General features: G+C 32.8%; 1 protein-coding gene across 4 annotated transcripts in view; it reads right to left on the bottom strand.

Annotated features, from left to right (window-relative positions):
• LOC130893100 (mucin-2) overlaps positions 1-16,150 on the bottom strand; it is a 111,770-nt gene that overhangs the window by 35,473 nt on the left and 60,147 nt on the right. For all 4 annotated transcript variants that reach the window (XR_009059145.1, XR_009059146.1, XM_057798898.1 and 1 more), the window contains exons 9-10: positions 15,958-16,098; positions 13,988-14,169 (exon numbers count right to left, since the gene is read on the bottom strand). Coding sequence is in view for 2 of the 4 variants with exons in the window: in XM_057798898.1 (XP_057654881.1) it covers positions 13,988-14,169; positions 15,958-16,098 (323 nt within the window). In the remaining 2 variants the exon portion in view is untranslated. The remainder of the gene's footprint in view (positions 1-13,987; positions 14,170-15,957; positions 16,099-16,150) is intronic.

Below are 16,150 nucleotides of genomic sequence, written 5' to 3'. Positions count from 1 at the left end.
AATCATTTTAAATTGGACTGCATTATACGCCGTTATTTAGATAGATGCACTCGATTGTTGTCTTACTTGGAACTTAGAAAAAAATATTATTATACTTCGTTAACTCGCTACAACTGAATATTGAATTATAAAACGTGAATAGACGAGTAAAATCTACCTATCTGTGTGGGAGTTTGGTTTAAACAGGGTACCAGACGTGAACTGAGCCTTCTTTGTACCCCATTTGTCTATTAGAACTTCGGTAGTCTTTTATCTGACGCAAATAATCTTGTCACCATCGAAGTATCCTTGACGATTCGGTTATTGCCATCCTTTAATACATGCTGACAAAACTTGCCGCAATATTTTTAAACTGTTATAATTGTTTTCTGGATAATCTACTTTCAGTTCTTCTTTACACCTTTTTCGGTTCTGTGAATAATTCTCAGCAAGTCCTTTCGTGACTACTCGATAAATGGAAAATTTATTTACTCTAGTTAATTCAGCAATTCTTATTATGATTGCATTATCAGATTGCTGAATATTCTCCTTTTTTAAACATTACAATATATTTAAAATAACATGCTATGTTTGTATATCTAAATCTTTATTATTAAATCCATACCTGACTTTATTCTCACTACACTGTACAATTTCATTTTCTTCATTCGCCCATGGTCTAAAGAACGCCATATTTCTATTTATTTAAAAAATTTATGAGTTAAATAAATCTCACCAAAGGAATATTTCGAATAAATTGTGTACATACAGCTTCGGCTAATAGAAATGCATTTATGTTTACGATTAAATGTTTTCATTGGTATATAGTAGAGATGATGAGTCCACGTGGACTGACGGTTTGTTAGATGCTTACCGAATTTTATACGGGGGGTAAACATTATTTTTCATTTCTTAATTTGGTATGAGTGCCGGGGGTATTTATGAAATATTGATTGATCCTCACATAACTGTCTCCTGCAATTGATATTGGAAGAATTATACACGAATATGCATGAAAAGTGGTAAATAATTGATAAAAGATTCTAGAGAGAAAATTCAATAAACGAGGTATGTGGAATAGCAAACCTAATAAAAATTAGAAATGATGCAGTAACAGATGAATCAAATATAAAGTGATTAGTACAGAATAGGAGTATTTGAAAGAGGTATACTATTAAACATTTATCAAATGAAGTTGAATGTTATGATATAATTCATATGTTATATTTAAAATCCCAAATACCCAAAGGAAACTAGATAATATTTATCGAATAAATAAAAAATATCAGGCCCAAAACTCAAACTATAGAGCGCCAACGCAAAATTCCTCAAATAATTTCCCACATTTATTTCCAACCCACTCATTTGTTGCAGATACCGACATATTTTATATCAAGTTGTGGCAAGTTGAATCAATGACGTGAAAATAGCTTCTTAGTTGGATTGTACGTACAATAAAGATATATTTTTGTCTATAATCACCAATAATCAAGCACACATTTACCAAATAAACTAGATGATAATCTGAGTAGAGTTGTTACAAGAAGACAGCACAAAAGGACTATCACAAAGAAGACTAAATGAGTTGATGCAAAACTGGGTTGTAGAGAACGATGATGTAGAGAAAAAAATATAACAGAAAATGTGTAACAGAAGTCATATATAGACACAGTAGACACCAACGGAGAGAGAAGCACCAAATCTTGGTTCACCAATGATGTGAAGGAATTGGTGAAAGAGAAGTAAGAAGCACATATAAAATAAAAACAAACAACCACTAAAGAAGGAATGCAGAGAAAAATTCTCAGTAGAAATGAAGACGGTGGTCAGAAGAAAAGAGTAAAAACACAAGTTACGGGAAAAAGTACAAGTGAATGACATTGCAGAAGGAGAATGGATTAGGTATTTTCAAAACGCTCTACAAATATTTATTGATGATGACAATAGACCGATAGAGATCACAGTAAATGAGAATAATATTTAGCCGGAAGACTAGAAGAAGTCGAAATAATAATAACAAAATTCAAAAGCATCTTGCATTGATAACATGAAGAACGAATTCATCCAGTATGGAGTAGAGAAATTAAAGAAGGAACTGATTATCTTATTATATATCAGATGATTACAATATCCGGTGTCATACCAATCAAATGGAAGCTGAGCATTTCCGTACATATAGATAAAACATGAGGAAAAATGAATCCCGACAACTTTCTAAACATAACTTTGGAAAACTTATTGTTAAAACTTTTTAGTAGCGATGCGATGAAGAAAAGATTCCAGCCTCGAAAATAAGAATATAGATCATTAAAAATGTTGTGGGGTTATGGAGTATGAGCATTTCAACTAAGAAAACGACTCAATCTGTACACAACAACATAATACAGGTTTTAGTTATTTTTTTGTTTTAATGTATAATCTGTATTCTTCACTTGTAGTAAGCGATAAATAGTAGAATATTAAAATAAACTTATTTTTTGAATCTGTTCAATAATCTCCATGTTATCGATTTAGGCACTCAAACATATTTAAAATAACCATTACCATCACCATCAAATAGTTAATAATAATAATAATAATAATTGTAGTTTAATATAAAGAAGCTTTCCAGAGACCGAAGGCTTCATGAAGGCTAGCCAGGAACAAGATTTCAACACTAACAATTACAAGAAAAAAGTGATTAAAGATGTGAACACTCTTTCCTACATGAGCAGAAGGTGTTATAATTCTTCCAATATCAATTTCAGAAGGCAGTTATGCGAGAAACAATCAATATTTCATAAATATGCACGGCATATAATGTTTACTCCTCGTATAAAATTCAGTAAATATTTGACAAACCGTCAGTCCACGTGGACTTTCATCTTCACTGTTTACCAATCAAAACATCGAATCGTAAACATAAATGCATTTCTATTTCTATAAGTTGTATGTACACAATACACACTGCGACAAGTGATTTCGTTTGATGAGATTTATTTAATTCACGAATTTATTTAAAAAAATAGAAATATGGCGTTCTTTAGACCATGGGCGAATGAAGGCAATGAAATTGCACATTGTAGTGAGGAAAAATCCAGGTATGAATTTGATAATAAAGATTTAGATATAAAAACACAACGCAAAAGGGGTTAATGTGGATCATTCACAAAACCGAAAAACATATGAAGAAAAACTAAAATCAGTTGACAAAGCTACTCAAGATTTTATACAGCAAAAAGTAGCTAATTATCCAAAATACAATTATACCAGTTTAGAAACATTGCGGTAAGTTTTGTCAGCATGTGGTTTTAAACACAAAAAACTGAATAAAAGGATGGCAATAACCGAATCGTCAAGGATACTTCGATGGCGACAAAATTATTTGCATCAGATAAAGTTCTAATAGACACATAATTTATCTAAATGAAACATGGTTTACAGTCACGAGGTAGTAAATTTTAGTTGGGTTAAGAATAATAAAAAATGCTGTTTGATAGGGCCATGTTCTAAAGGGAAGGTTTCGTGACTAATGCTCTATTAATATCTGCTAAAAAAATTTAAAAAATTGCAGCTGATTATCATGAAGATATGATAGCAGAATTATTTGAAAAGGGGTTTGACGAACAGCTTTTCCCTAACATTTCACCACAGTAATCGTTATGGACAACGCATTGTATCACTCGCGACAACTCCTTAAGATGCCAAATACGAGTAGTAGTAGCAAAGCTCAAATTTTAGCATTTATGTCTGAAGAAAATATTCCTAAAACTGTCAGCGATGGTAAAAAAGGCCCAAAAAACAAAGAATTGTTTACTGTTATTAAAGGTCTAAAGTTACAGAAAATTTATTATAATTATGATTATTATTAATATATTATTAACTCATTAATATGGGTAAACTTAAAATCAGAATTACGAGAATATATTCTGTCTCCAGAACTGAGAGGTTGTAGAACTCGCGAAGAAAGTTCTAGGAGCAGACCGCCAAGAGCTTTGAAAAAACTGTGTTGAATATGTTTTCAAAAAAGAACATGAGTATCACCCTCTTTATAACCAGTCATAATTTATGATTCTAGCTCAGACGATTCTGACTAGCATGATTATTTATAAAGATAATTTGGAATTGAAATGTTTTTTCTTTTGTTTTATTTCCTTTGTGGTTTTTGCTTTGAAACTTCGTTTTCCCTGAAAAAATAAAAACGAATGGAGTACAAAAAGGATCAGCTCACGTCTGGTATTCTGTTTAAACCAAACGCCCTTACAGGCAGGTACATTTTACGTATCTATTCATGTTTTATAATTTATTTATAAAAATAATACAATTATAAAATGAGGTATCTACGCCTATGGTAGATCAAACAAAATTTTCGGCAAGTGCTTCGAACTGGTTTTCATAATCTGCAATTGATACTGGAAGAACTATAGCAAACATCTGACAGGCCAATAAGTTCTGAGCAAAGTGCCAGCATGGCTAAATCGCAGTTGCTAAAATTTTTGAACTTTTTGCGAACGGAACCTTTAGTGATATTAATTGATTCGAGACTGGTGAGAGAGAGAGAGATGTATCGAGCCAGAGCTGGAAATCGGAAAGAACTCTGAAGCGTGTAGGATATGTGTGCTCACCCACCCCTTCTGATCCCGTACCGATCCGTTCTATGGAGAAAATGTCTCGGCCATTACATGTACCAGCCGCAGAGGGTGCTCGAAAATTACAATTTTAGACTCTACTACGATAGACAAGCATTATCACCGATAGACAAGTGACGAATAACAGACCTGATATCGTAGTGCTTGATATAAGAGTCAATTCAGTTTTCGTCTACGCCAGAAAAAGCTGGACAAATACGCAGATCTCACAATTAAGATTGAACAGAAGCGAAAATGTTGAAATAGTTCCAGTTATTATGTCAGCAACCGGCGTCTCTCCGAAGACCATGCATCATAGCATCGCCAAAGTACCAAGAAACATCTTCGTCGGCATCCAGAACGTAGTGATATTTGTCACACAGTGAGCAAATTTATTATGTGCTCGGAGCGTAATCCTTTTGATACTAATACAAAAATCGCAAACTGACATTCGAAAAACAAACAAATTATAACATGTATTACGTACTCACTGTTCTCGGAAATATTTTATTCATCGCAAACAACTCTACTTTTGTAGAGAGTGTGAGAGTGTGCATTGTAAGCGCCCATGTACATATGTTAGTTTTGTTCTCATAATACTTTGATTCTTTTTACAGTCTTTTAAATGAGAATGAAAAACTATATAATAATAAGTAGGATAAGTTAAATGAACAAAATAATAGAACTTGAAATTAAAGCTATTTCGGAAGAAGTTGGGAAAAAATTGGTGTAAGAATAAAAAGTAGAGACACGAGAATGGATTAACAAAAGAAAAAAGAACTAGCAGCTACCAATTCCCTTCTTATAGTAATAGCAAGTTCTAAATATATTGTTATGACGATTACTGTTGTATTTACGCCCTTAAGAAACGACATTTTTGTCATCACTGATTAATAAAAGCGATTCTATAGCTCATCACGATATAACTGTGAAATATTCAACAATCGTTCTAATTTGGTTTTTATTTATTATAGTAGCTGATAACTCTCTCTAATTGATGTGAAATAAAGATGTATATAATCCATTGCTTTAGTAGAATGTCAAATGTATATCCAATATTGGCATTAAATATAGTGTCACGATTTTGACAATCATTATAATAAATAAATATCTATGACTATATTAATCAGTGGATGTATCATTCAGCCAGAGCTCAGATTTCGGTTATGATGTTAAACAAAACTTAGCTTGGATGCATCGCTTGATATAAAGTAAAATATCTACACACGTTTTCTTAATTAAATACGTTTTATTTTGGAAAGTGTTATTTCTGAAACTACTCGTAAAACTTACACGAGGTGGTTCAGTTGCCAAACAAAATAAATGCAAAAACGTTAGTTCGTAATAATATTTGATTGCATAAAAATATTCCTATTAAATTTTAGCGTCATTGTATCTTAAATTACCAATAAAGCGAGAAATCAAAATAGAGCCAATATTCAATTTATTATTTCCTGGCACTTCTATGCATAAAGCTATAAATTTTGACGAAAGATGCCTCTTTATCAACACAACGAGCGACAATTTTTTGGCATTGAGGAGATATAAATAACCAACGTAATTATTAGAATCTTTTCAATTATTTTGACATTCTTCTTCATAATTCAACTGATAATAAGAATTTTTATTGAAGCAATTATGCTCCATCTATTTTAATTAGTACTTCATATACCTTGGTGTGTTGAAACAAGCAAAGACACATTTGAACCTGTTTCAACTTTGCAGTGTGTTATTATAGTCATTTAAATGAAACACGGATCTTGAACAACGTAACAACTTTAAGTTTTCTTTGAATATTTGAAAAAACTGCCAAATATTCTAACAAAATATTATAATTTATCGATGTTTCGGAAGAAATAGTGGAAAAAACTTTTGTGAAGCGACATGGAAAAAAGGGACCTAAAAATGGGTTTCGCGAGAGAACACATTCCAAAAGAAATCATGAATGGAAGTCACTTTGGTATAAGTGCTTTGGTAACCAATACTTTAAAAGAGATGAATTCAAAGTTTCTAAATCCCCTTTGTTCTTGTGTTTTTGACAACATTTTAGATATAAAAAAGTAAAGGATTTATTAATTAAGACCAAAAAGTGAATGGATAGAAGCAGCAGTATAAAAACAAAAAACAGCATATTGGAGAATAAAACAAATTTTAACGGGACCTAGAAATGATGACAATCGATAAAACAGGGAATGTAAAAGAAATATTAAGGTAGCAGATTACACTAGAGTGCGGTATTGAAGCTGATTTGTTAAAAAAATTATCGGATGCAGAATTTCACTTGCCACTATTGTGATTTTATTTGTTTACAGTGCTCCCTTTTCTCATCTCATAAAAATGACGTTTTGCTTTTTTTCCATTGGAAAAAAGATGTAATAAATAATCTGTCTTCAGTTTGGTATCTGAATTGGATTTATGTTGAGTAAAAACCAGGAAAACGTCACATGAGATTAACTTTATCGAAGGCAGATGCTATAGTACATTAAAAGTAAACGAGATGTAGTGAAAGATTTATCTCGATCTGGGTTACCAACGATAAAGTAAGAAAAACAGTGACTAAATCTTCATTACGAGCTATCTGCTGAAATTCTTAAGGTTGATGAATTAATTCATTTCAATTTGAATAATTAATTGTTTATTAGAGATTAGAGAGGCGAAAAAGAATATATTCAGTTACGTAATTTGATAATAAAGTCTGAGTTAAAGAGTTTTTGAAGTTTTGGAAGGTTATTATCGTGTAATAGAAAGAGCAAATTCCCTGCTAAAAACGAGATTCGTTGGTAAACCTCGTGGATTTGCACCACAATAGCGCACACCATAAAAGAAGAATGTCATCGTGAACGAATTTTTCAGCAAAACACAATTAACCCTGTCGTACAATCACCGTATTCTCTTATAAGATAATTCTAGAGCACAATTTTCAGTCGACATTAGATGCAAATGAGAACTCGTTACGTTTATGACTCCCCAAAAGCGTTGAAGAAATATTTGACTTTTTCGTTGATGCAGATATTATTTAAAGGAAATGAGAAAACTCGAAAAAAAATGTGCCCGATTGACTTATTTACGATAGTTTTTTAACGTTACTATATTTCAATGAAATTTATATTTTATATGGAGAAGAGTGATGAAACATATTACAGAATACACTATTCAATATTACCACCAAACCAATTCTCACAAGTACACTGTTTGACGCGCGTTATCTTCAAAGCCCAAACAATGCACTTTTGGTCTCTGAAAACTATACCTTAGCTATAGAAACGTGCTTGGTGGAGTACAATTGTAATTCTAATATCACTTAACTCTTCCAGAAAGTCAACCTACAATAAAGTACTGATGGAGACCAAGAATCAAGTACACAATCCAAGACACTCCATAAGTACAGAGACTGATTGAATTTAGAAGAAGAAAATATATTAAGATTAAAGGAGATGAAACCTGCATAGAAAATTCGAGTAACAGATAAAGAGGCGAGAACTGTGCAAGATGCAGAGATTAGCGTGTATCTGCATCATAAGGGTTATGAAGACCTGTCCAACAGTTTTAGTAGAAGTCATGAAGGACTCAATTTCACTGCATATACCAACGCATCTATGATCAGCAGATCAAGAGGAAATTCAAAATTGGGATAATCACTAATTTAGATGAATAGAATGTCTTTGTGATTAAAATCCCAATAGATGACTTAACAATTTCAAAAATAACTCCTGAGTACTGCTACACAGTTCAACTTGGGTAAGTACTATCAATAAAAAGATATAAAAATCCCATCTGACAGTTTAGCAGCCGTTAGACAGCTCACAAATAATCAAGTCGAAGATATATGGATCTAGAAGCTCCAAGCCCCAATTATTGTGGGTTTCGTTGAGAAAAGGGTGAAACACCTAAATACAATTTCTATAAGCACAGAAGTTGCAGACATATAGGATCGCAGAGAAAGGAGAGAACTTAAAAAATAGCATTCATCATCTCTCCAGCAGTACATGCCTCTCAGGTTGCAGTACACGCAGAGACCTCTTTTATCTCAGTTTACTTCAAAAGGAAATAAATGTTGTCGCTATTCTTTAGAAGATATGCAATAAACGTGCCTAAGTAGGTAGATTATTTAAAGCAAATATTCAACAGTCATAATTTCATTACTAAGAATTTCTAACAATTTTTTAAAACTAAAGAAATTTGTTATTGATAATAGTTCCTTATCTCTACGTATAAATTTGTATCGATCGTATTCATTGTCTGTTGCGTTTTATTTCAGTTTTATTTCATAGATAAACATTTCATAAAGAAACATTTCCAAAAAAGTCCACAACTTCGGTATGTCGACATATGATTTATTTTCGATCTGAATTTATTTATACATGAAGCTGACCTTGTAATATTTAGAAAATTTCCGAAAAACACATAACACTATATTATTATTAGAGGAAAATATAAAAATGGAGGTTGCTTACCAGGAATCAAAAAAAGATAATCCAAAAAAAGTACGCAAAGAATTTTAAGACGACTGAGTGTTAACAATTTGCGGTGTTCACTTCACAAAAATATAAAGAACACAGCCACTAACCAAACGGCTTGCTACGTATCTCGAAAGTTGACGTCACAGCGTCCAAAATTAGCCGCCTTTCGTTTACACTTTTGTTTGACTGGCAACCTTGCATATTAAAGGTAGTCTTTATAGATATAGTTCAGTTTGATCATATTTTAAGACAAAAATACCAAATATGTAGACGCAAAATAGTAATTACGCGGAAGGGAAACATTACCCCTCCTTATAAATAAAAAATAGATTCATTTCAATTTTTTTCATGACGTGACAGCTTTACATCAAAAATTAAATGACCTATATTTACTCAATTTCGTCATCTATAGTATCTATAATTTCTATCAATAATAAAGACTAATTGTAGTATCATTTACGCTAAACATTTTATTGTTTCGTCCTTTTCAAATGTGTGGATGTTTTAAAAAAAATTATTCAATACCTTAATGTTACCTTGTTTAATTTTATAAGTAGAAAGAGAAGACAGAAGACTAGTCCTTTATAGATCTTGAAAAAGCATCCGACAGAGTTAATAGAATAAAAAAATCCTAGACTACCGAGAAATACAAGTTAGAGTTCAACAGAATGTTAGATGAAGAAATGAAGAGAAAAAAAAAAACAAATAAAACAGTATAAAGTCGGCTACTAGAAAATGGAAGATATTAAAGTTTTGGCTATACTATAGGGTGTGAAAAAGCCAAACGGAATAAATTCGTTAATAATTAAATGAGAGTGTATTGGGAAAAATGTTTGAACATTTTTTTCATGTGACTGTGGCCAATATCGAATTACTTATTTTAAGTGCAACCCACTTTATGTAAGTTATTTTTTATATTCTTCAGAAAAGCCTATATATAATTCATGTACAATGTGCTCCACTACTGTTTTAGCAATATTAAGTATTTTCAGTATATAAAAATTAACATTTGAATAAGCAAATTATTTTATTTCGAAGATTTGATACATTACACTAAAAAAATAGTGATTATTTCTTAATAATGTGAAAAAAACAATGAAAGGACATTAATTTGAATTAACGAAATGTTCAAAATGGTCGCCGCGTCTTGGCAACATGCTAATCTGTTATAGAAATATCGTTACTCAACATCTGAGGCGTGACTGATCCCATCGCAAGCATGATTCGTCTTTTTAAATCATCTTAATTGATTTTGATTTTTAATTTTGAATACTTTTGATAAAAAAATAAGTCCACAAGGTGGAGTCGCATCCTTATTTATTCAGAGCTTATTATGCTTTATGAGGGCTGCCTGAGCTCGGCATATCCTGTTAAGGATATGCAGACTTCATAGTCATCAATGCTTGTAGAATACACGTTGAAGCATAGTTCAAACAGGACTCAATTATAGAAAAAGGTGGAGTCGATCTGTGGGGCTAAACGTCAACCCGAATAAGACCAACCTAATTTCCATCACTAGGAAGTAAAAACTCAACCTCAAGCCCATCAAGCTAGACGCACAAGACACTCGAACAGACATGAAGCCACAAAAACCCTGATGGTGTGCAGAAACTTTGCAGGAAGGAATTGGGGTTGAAACCCAAAAATCCTACTGTGGACGTCCACGGCAATTGTGAAGCCGATCATCATATGGGACAGTGGTTAAGGGTACTAGAACCAGTCTGAACACCAAGAGGAATAATCTCTCAGAGATAAATAAACTGGCTTGCACATGTGCAGCCGAGACCATGAAACCATGCTCAACAGCTGCACTAGAAGTGATTCTAAATCTGCTACCTCTCCACATAGTACTGGAAAGTGTAGCAAAAAAAATCACTTAGAATGCTTAGAGATGGAATCACCAAAGAAAAACCGTCCCTAAATAATGACCAAACATGGGACATGACAGAATGATGCATCGAAAAAGTTGAGCTTTTGGAAAAAATGTACCTCAATTCTAAACTGTAGAAGTAAGTGGGTACAAAACACCATACAAGAACTAAACAGAAATGGCATTAAATGTTATACGGTCGGATCTAAATCAGCCCAGTACTAAACACTGTGAAAATGTTTTCCAAGCAGAAATGTATGCAACTGGAAAATATGTATCATTATTCACTTCATTGGCTGCAGCTTTTTTCTTCTATCTTACATGACCAAGCTCTAGCGAAACTGCTTTCTTATTTTACAAATTTGCGATGTAGGCAGTAAATTTGGAAATTCGAGAAATAAGCGTGTGTTCTGATAGACCAGGATCTAAAATAAACAAGAAAGAAATCGTGGGAGCAGTTACAATTTTAGAAATTCCTCCGATGGTTATTGTCGGTGTTGTAGGCTACATTGAAACACCACATGGTCTTCGGGATCTAGCAACAGTTTGTGCTGAACATCTTTCTGAAGATTTTAAGAGACGTTTCTATAAGAACTGGTATAATAGTAAGAAGAAGGCTTTCACTAGAAGCTTCCAAGAAATGGACCAATGATTTAATTAAAAAGTCAAGAAGGATTTCAAGAAAATTATCAAGGACTGCAAAGTAATGCCCACACTCAGATGAAATTGCTGAAACAGTCTCCGAAAAAGGAGCATATTATGGAAATTCCTGTTACTAATGTATTTGATTAAGATGATTGACTGTATAGGTGTCGCCAAAGGTCATGGATACAAAGTTGTTACTTCTCGTTTGCACACCAAGAAATTGCCGCGTAAAACCAACAAAGGTTTGCATAAAGTCGCTAGTATTGGTGCATGGCATCCTTCAAGAGTTTCGTTCAGTGCGTTATTTCCATTACCATTTATTTGTAGAATGGTTATTTTGCACATTTCTGTTAAATTAATCATCATTTTTATATTATTACATATAGTTAATGAAACTCAAACTAATAGTACTAACAATGATCAATACTGTCATGCAGGTAGACAATAAGTTCCTAAGGCTATGAGTTTTAAACAATTTTAAATAATTTTTTCAAATTAAAATCAGTAAAAAGGAATGCTGTGATCGTTCTGGATCACTGTCTCAATGTCAAGTGCTAAATGGAAAATAATTATTGAGTGTAATTTAGCGAATTTGTGAAATAAAATATTTTTTTTTTCATTTCAATAAATCTGAAAACACTCAATATTTTCGAAACAATTGAAGACAGGTGAGGGATAATATACACGAATTATGATTATTTTTCTGAAAAAACAAAAAAATCATTAGTATACAAGGGGTTGCATTTAAAATAAGAAAGTTGGTATCAGTCACTGTCACATCATATACTCTTTATATTTTTTTTTGCAAAAAATTCGCATTTAAAAATATAAATTGGCGTGCCCAAGCGTTTTTGCCAACACGATCTCACTTTTTTATTAACGAATTTATTCCATTTGGCTTTTCCACACCCCATACAGATGACATGGTTGTAATGACAAAAGATGAGAAAACTTTCAGGTAAACTTAGAAGATTATAGAACGGCTTAACTATGATAATAAGGAACGAATACATAGATGATGATAATAAGAGAGAATCAGAGACACAGAAGATCAAATGGCATGAGATAAAGAAAAGATAGAAGATAAAATGAATAAACCAGAGAACTTGAATAACTCGAAGACGCAGTTACTAGCCAAAAAGTTTATATCAAAATAAACGTAGCCATACACTTGTTGACATATGGATCGGAAACGTAGATACTTAAATAGAAACCAAAAAGCAAAATCCAAAGCACAGAAATGACCTTACTAAGAAAAATAGAGAATTGGATACGAAAAAATAAGGAATAACATTATAAGAGAAAAGAAACAGAGCTGTGGAGAAAGGAGCCCTCATAATAACTAAACTGAAAAGGTACAAGCGCATCAGGATGTAAGTGAGTAAGTAGTTCTATAAGATCACAATATAATTCTCCATAATTTCGGATCAACAGACAAGCTAACAGAGTAGATTGAAGAAGATCGAACTGAGCGCTGTTGATGTCGCATTCTTGTTAATCTCAAGAAATCAATAAGAAACACTGTTGAAAAGATTTCTCGACTTGAGTCAATGGAGCCAAAACCAAATATATGGGAATGTAAGCCAAAGATAAAAGTATATTCAATAATATAAACACACAACACATAGAACAATGTTGATAAAGTTGAGCAGTTCGAGTATTTGGGAGTGATAAAATCGAAGTATAGTCAAATAAAATGAGCGTAGAAAATTTTGAAGGCAAAATTGAAATTTTCAATTCACGAACCAGTAACTCTGTTCCTCAATGAAACAGCAGAAATATAGAGTAGAAAGAAAATTTAAGAATTTTGAACATTTGAAGAACTATGAAGAAAACACATAAATTGTTTAGTTGGTATAGGTACAAGTACAGCATTTTCTTAATCAGTCTTTGCGCTATTTTCATTTTTCATACTCTGGTCTAAATTTTATTTTTTCACGTTCAAGCAGAAAACAAAACTTTTCGAGACATGAATTTGATCCTTCTAAAAACGAAGTTACGAACTCGTCCACGACATGGACCATGGAGACGGTCCTGTTTGATTATGATGGAAGTGTCCAAGGTTTTATCATAGCGGCGATTTATTTATATTCTAGGATGGCCTCCTAATTTCTCCATTTGTTTGTTTACTCCTAATTTATTCATTTGTTTGTTTACCTTTTGATTTATTCGAAAACTTTCTTTTGGAGAAAAATACGTGGTTGTTTAGCATCGCGAAGTCATATAATTAAAAGTCATAGTGAACGTAAAGAAATAGTAAAAGTAGCCGATGAATATAAATAAATTATTAAAATAGGGAATATTTAATTATATACCTAAGTGATGAGTTAATTATTATATTGTAAGTGTGTAAATAAATCAAGTATATCCGACCGTGTGTACAGAATTAATTCATTCAATCAAAACTTCATCTAATATTGACTTACCGTTGCTGTTGTAGTTATTTTGATGGTTTTTCTTGCACTACTTGTTGTTGGTACGATGTCAGACGTGGAAGTTTTCGAAGTTTTTATGGAAGTACTTCGGTTTTCCATACCAGATAGTATCACTTGAGATCCTATAAACTTATTCAGCAAACTTTTAGCTTCAATATCTTCTGAGGTATCACCTGGAATTATTATTGTAAAATTATTGTGGAGCTATACAATAACATAAATAATAACAAAGGCCGGCATAAGACAGGCAACGCTCACGGCATAAATCCAGCATAAATTCAGCAACGATGTCAAAAAATATTCGTTCTTCAGACAGTTGTGTCTGTGTCATAATAACACGTGCTCGTCGAGTGGATGCGTTTTCTGAATGAATAACCGATACAAGTTCATGCTTTAAGAAAGAGTTAGTTTTTTTTGTTACGTCGTATCTTTGTACGAACGCGAACTACGAAACTATGTTTATCGAATTTCAACAACAATTTTCGACAGTGTGGGATACGTATCGCAAATTCTTGAAACCGGGCTCTGTTGCCTACGCTATGCGTTCTGGACAACCGGTATCTGTAACTACTAACGAAAATATAGAAACAACTTTTAAGCTGAACGATCCGGTCAATCGGAATAACTACGTGTTCTGGAATGACCAGAATCCTCACATCTTCATTGAAGAAAAATTAAACCAATCTGTGTGTGGCAGGTTTAAATAGACAACGATACAACACTCGCAAATATCCTTCATTTTATGCATGTGATCCGACACCTTGTCATTTCTTTCTGTGGGTCCTTCTCAAGGACTGAGTTTTCGCAAGAGGAGCACGCACCTTTTCCGATCTCCAAACTGCAATTGAAAAAGAATTTGAAACTCTTTGCGGACAGCTTGACACGCTTTGCCGGACATGTCTCTCCGTTGAGAAACATTACCATAAATGCTTTTATCAAGATGGGAATCAATTTGAATAATTACCCCTTTTTTTTAATTCCTTTTGTAATTTCTTTTCATAAATTCAGTTTGACGCTGCATTTGCTCTCTTAATGCAAATTTGTCGCCTGAAGTATACCGACCTCTGTATAGGGCATATTGATAAAGGGTCAATCACATCGAGCGCACTTAGTAGCTGGTAGCCGCTGACCTTACACGCTAACAGCTAGTGGAACACTCGGTCAGAAACCAACTTACTAATAGAAAATACTTAATACCAATTTAATACCATGAGTTTGAGAAGAAGAAGATGAAGATTTTTTTTTTGATAGTTACAAAAGTCGCCTACTATCAGATAGTAAACTTGATTGTTGGTTAGTAAACTTCCAGATAAAATCAATCCTCTTTTCATTTCTAATGATTCAAAAACAAAGGAGTCCACGGATACAATCTCAAAGTTGCAGCATTCAAATATCTTCGTTAGTATGCTACAGTACTCAAGTAGAAATAGCAGTAATGGTGGAAAAATTGTGAAATACAGTTTCCAGAAGGTCAAGTCTAGCTTTTTAAAGATCTTTATACATATACTAAAAGTTATATCCATCCAGCCCAATCACCACAGCCAGGATGACAGGCCACGAAGGTAATGAATTATTGTTGCAAGCATTTGTCAAAAACTGAATTGGCAATCCAAATTTGGTGAACAACTAAACACAAAGCGATCTATCAAATGCTGTACGTTAAGTTTACGATAGACCTTATGAACCCCAGCCGTAATATTGTTCTATGCAGACGAGTAGAAACTTTTGCCGAAATATTACAAGGAGACGCCAGTGTTAACAGTCTGGAGTCTGGTCACAGAATTTTAAGATCGAATACAGGCAATAAATCTGTCAAGGATAACAGAACTTAGTGACCTTCTTTCAAAAATATATGACATTGAAATGTATCTGTATAAAATAAGGCTGAAATGAGCATAATTAAAATTCTATTTGGACAGAGTGAAATCATATTCTGTATATTTCAAGGAGTTTATTCGTACCTTCTTGATATTCTTCAGTCTTCATTCTAGTTATCACGTCTTGAACACCTGAAATAGTGGATTTGTTACTAAGAAAGGTGCCACCGCTTGTTGTAGTCGTCGTTGTAGTTTTTTTAGAAGTTTTAGTCGCTGTTAAAACGTCTGAAATACAAAAAGAGATGGAAAGCTCATAATATATGCGGTATGATCGGTC

The sequence above is a fragment of the Diorhabda carinulata genome, chromosome 4 (genome assembly GCF_026250575.1).
Source record: "Diorhabda carinulata isolate Delta chromosome 4, icDioCari1.1, whole genome shotgun sequence".
Lineage (NCBI taxonomy): Eukaryota > Metazoa > Arthropoda > Insecta > Coleoptera > Chrysomelidae > Diorhabda > Diorhabda carinulata.
Note: the sequence above shows the minus strand (reverse complement) of the source record. Positions and strands in the feature narration are given on the sequence as shown.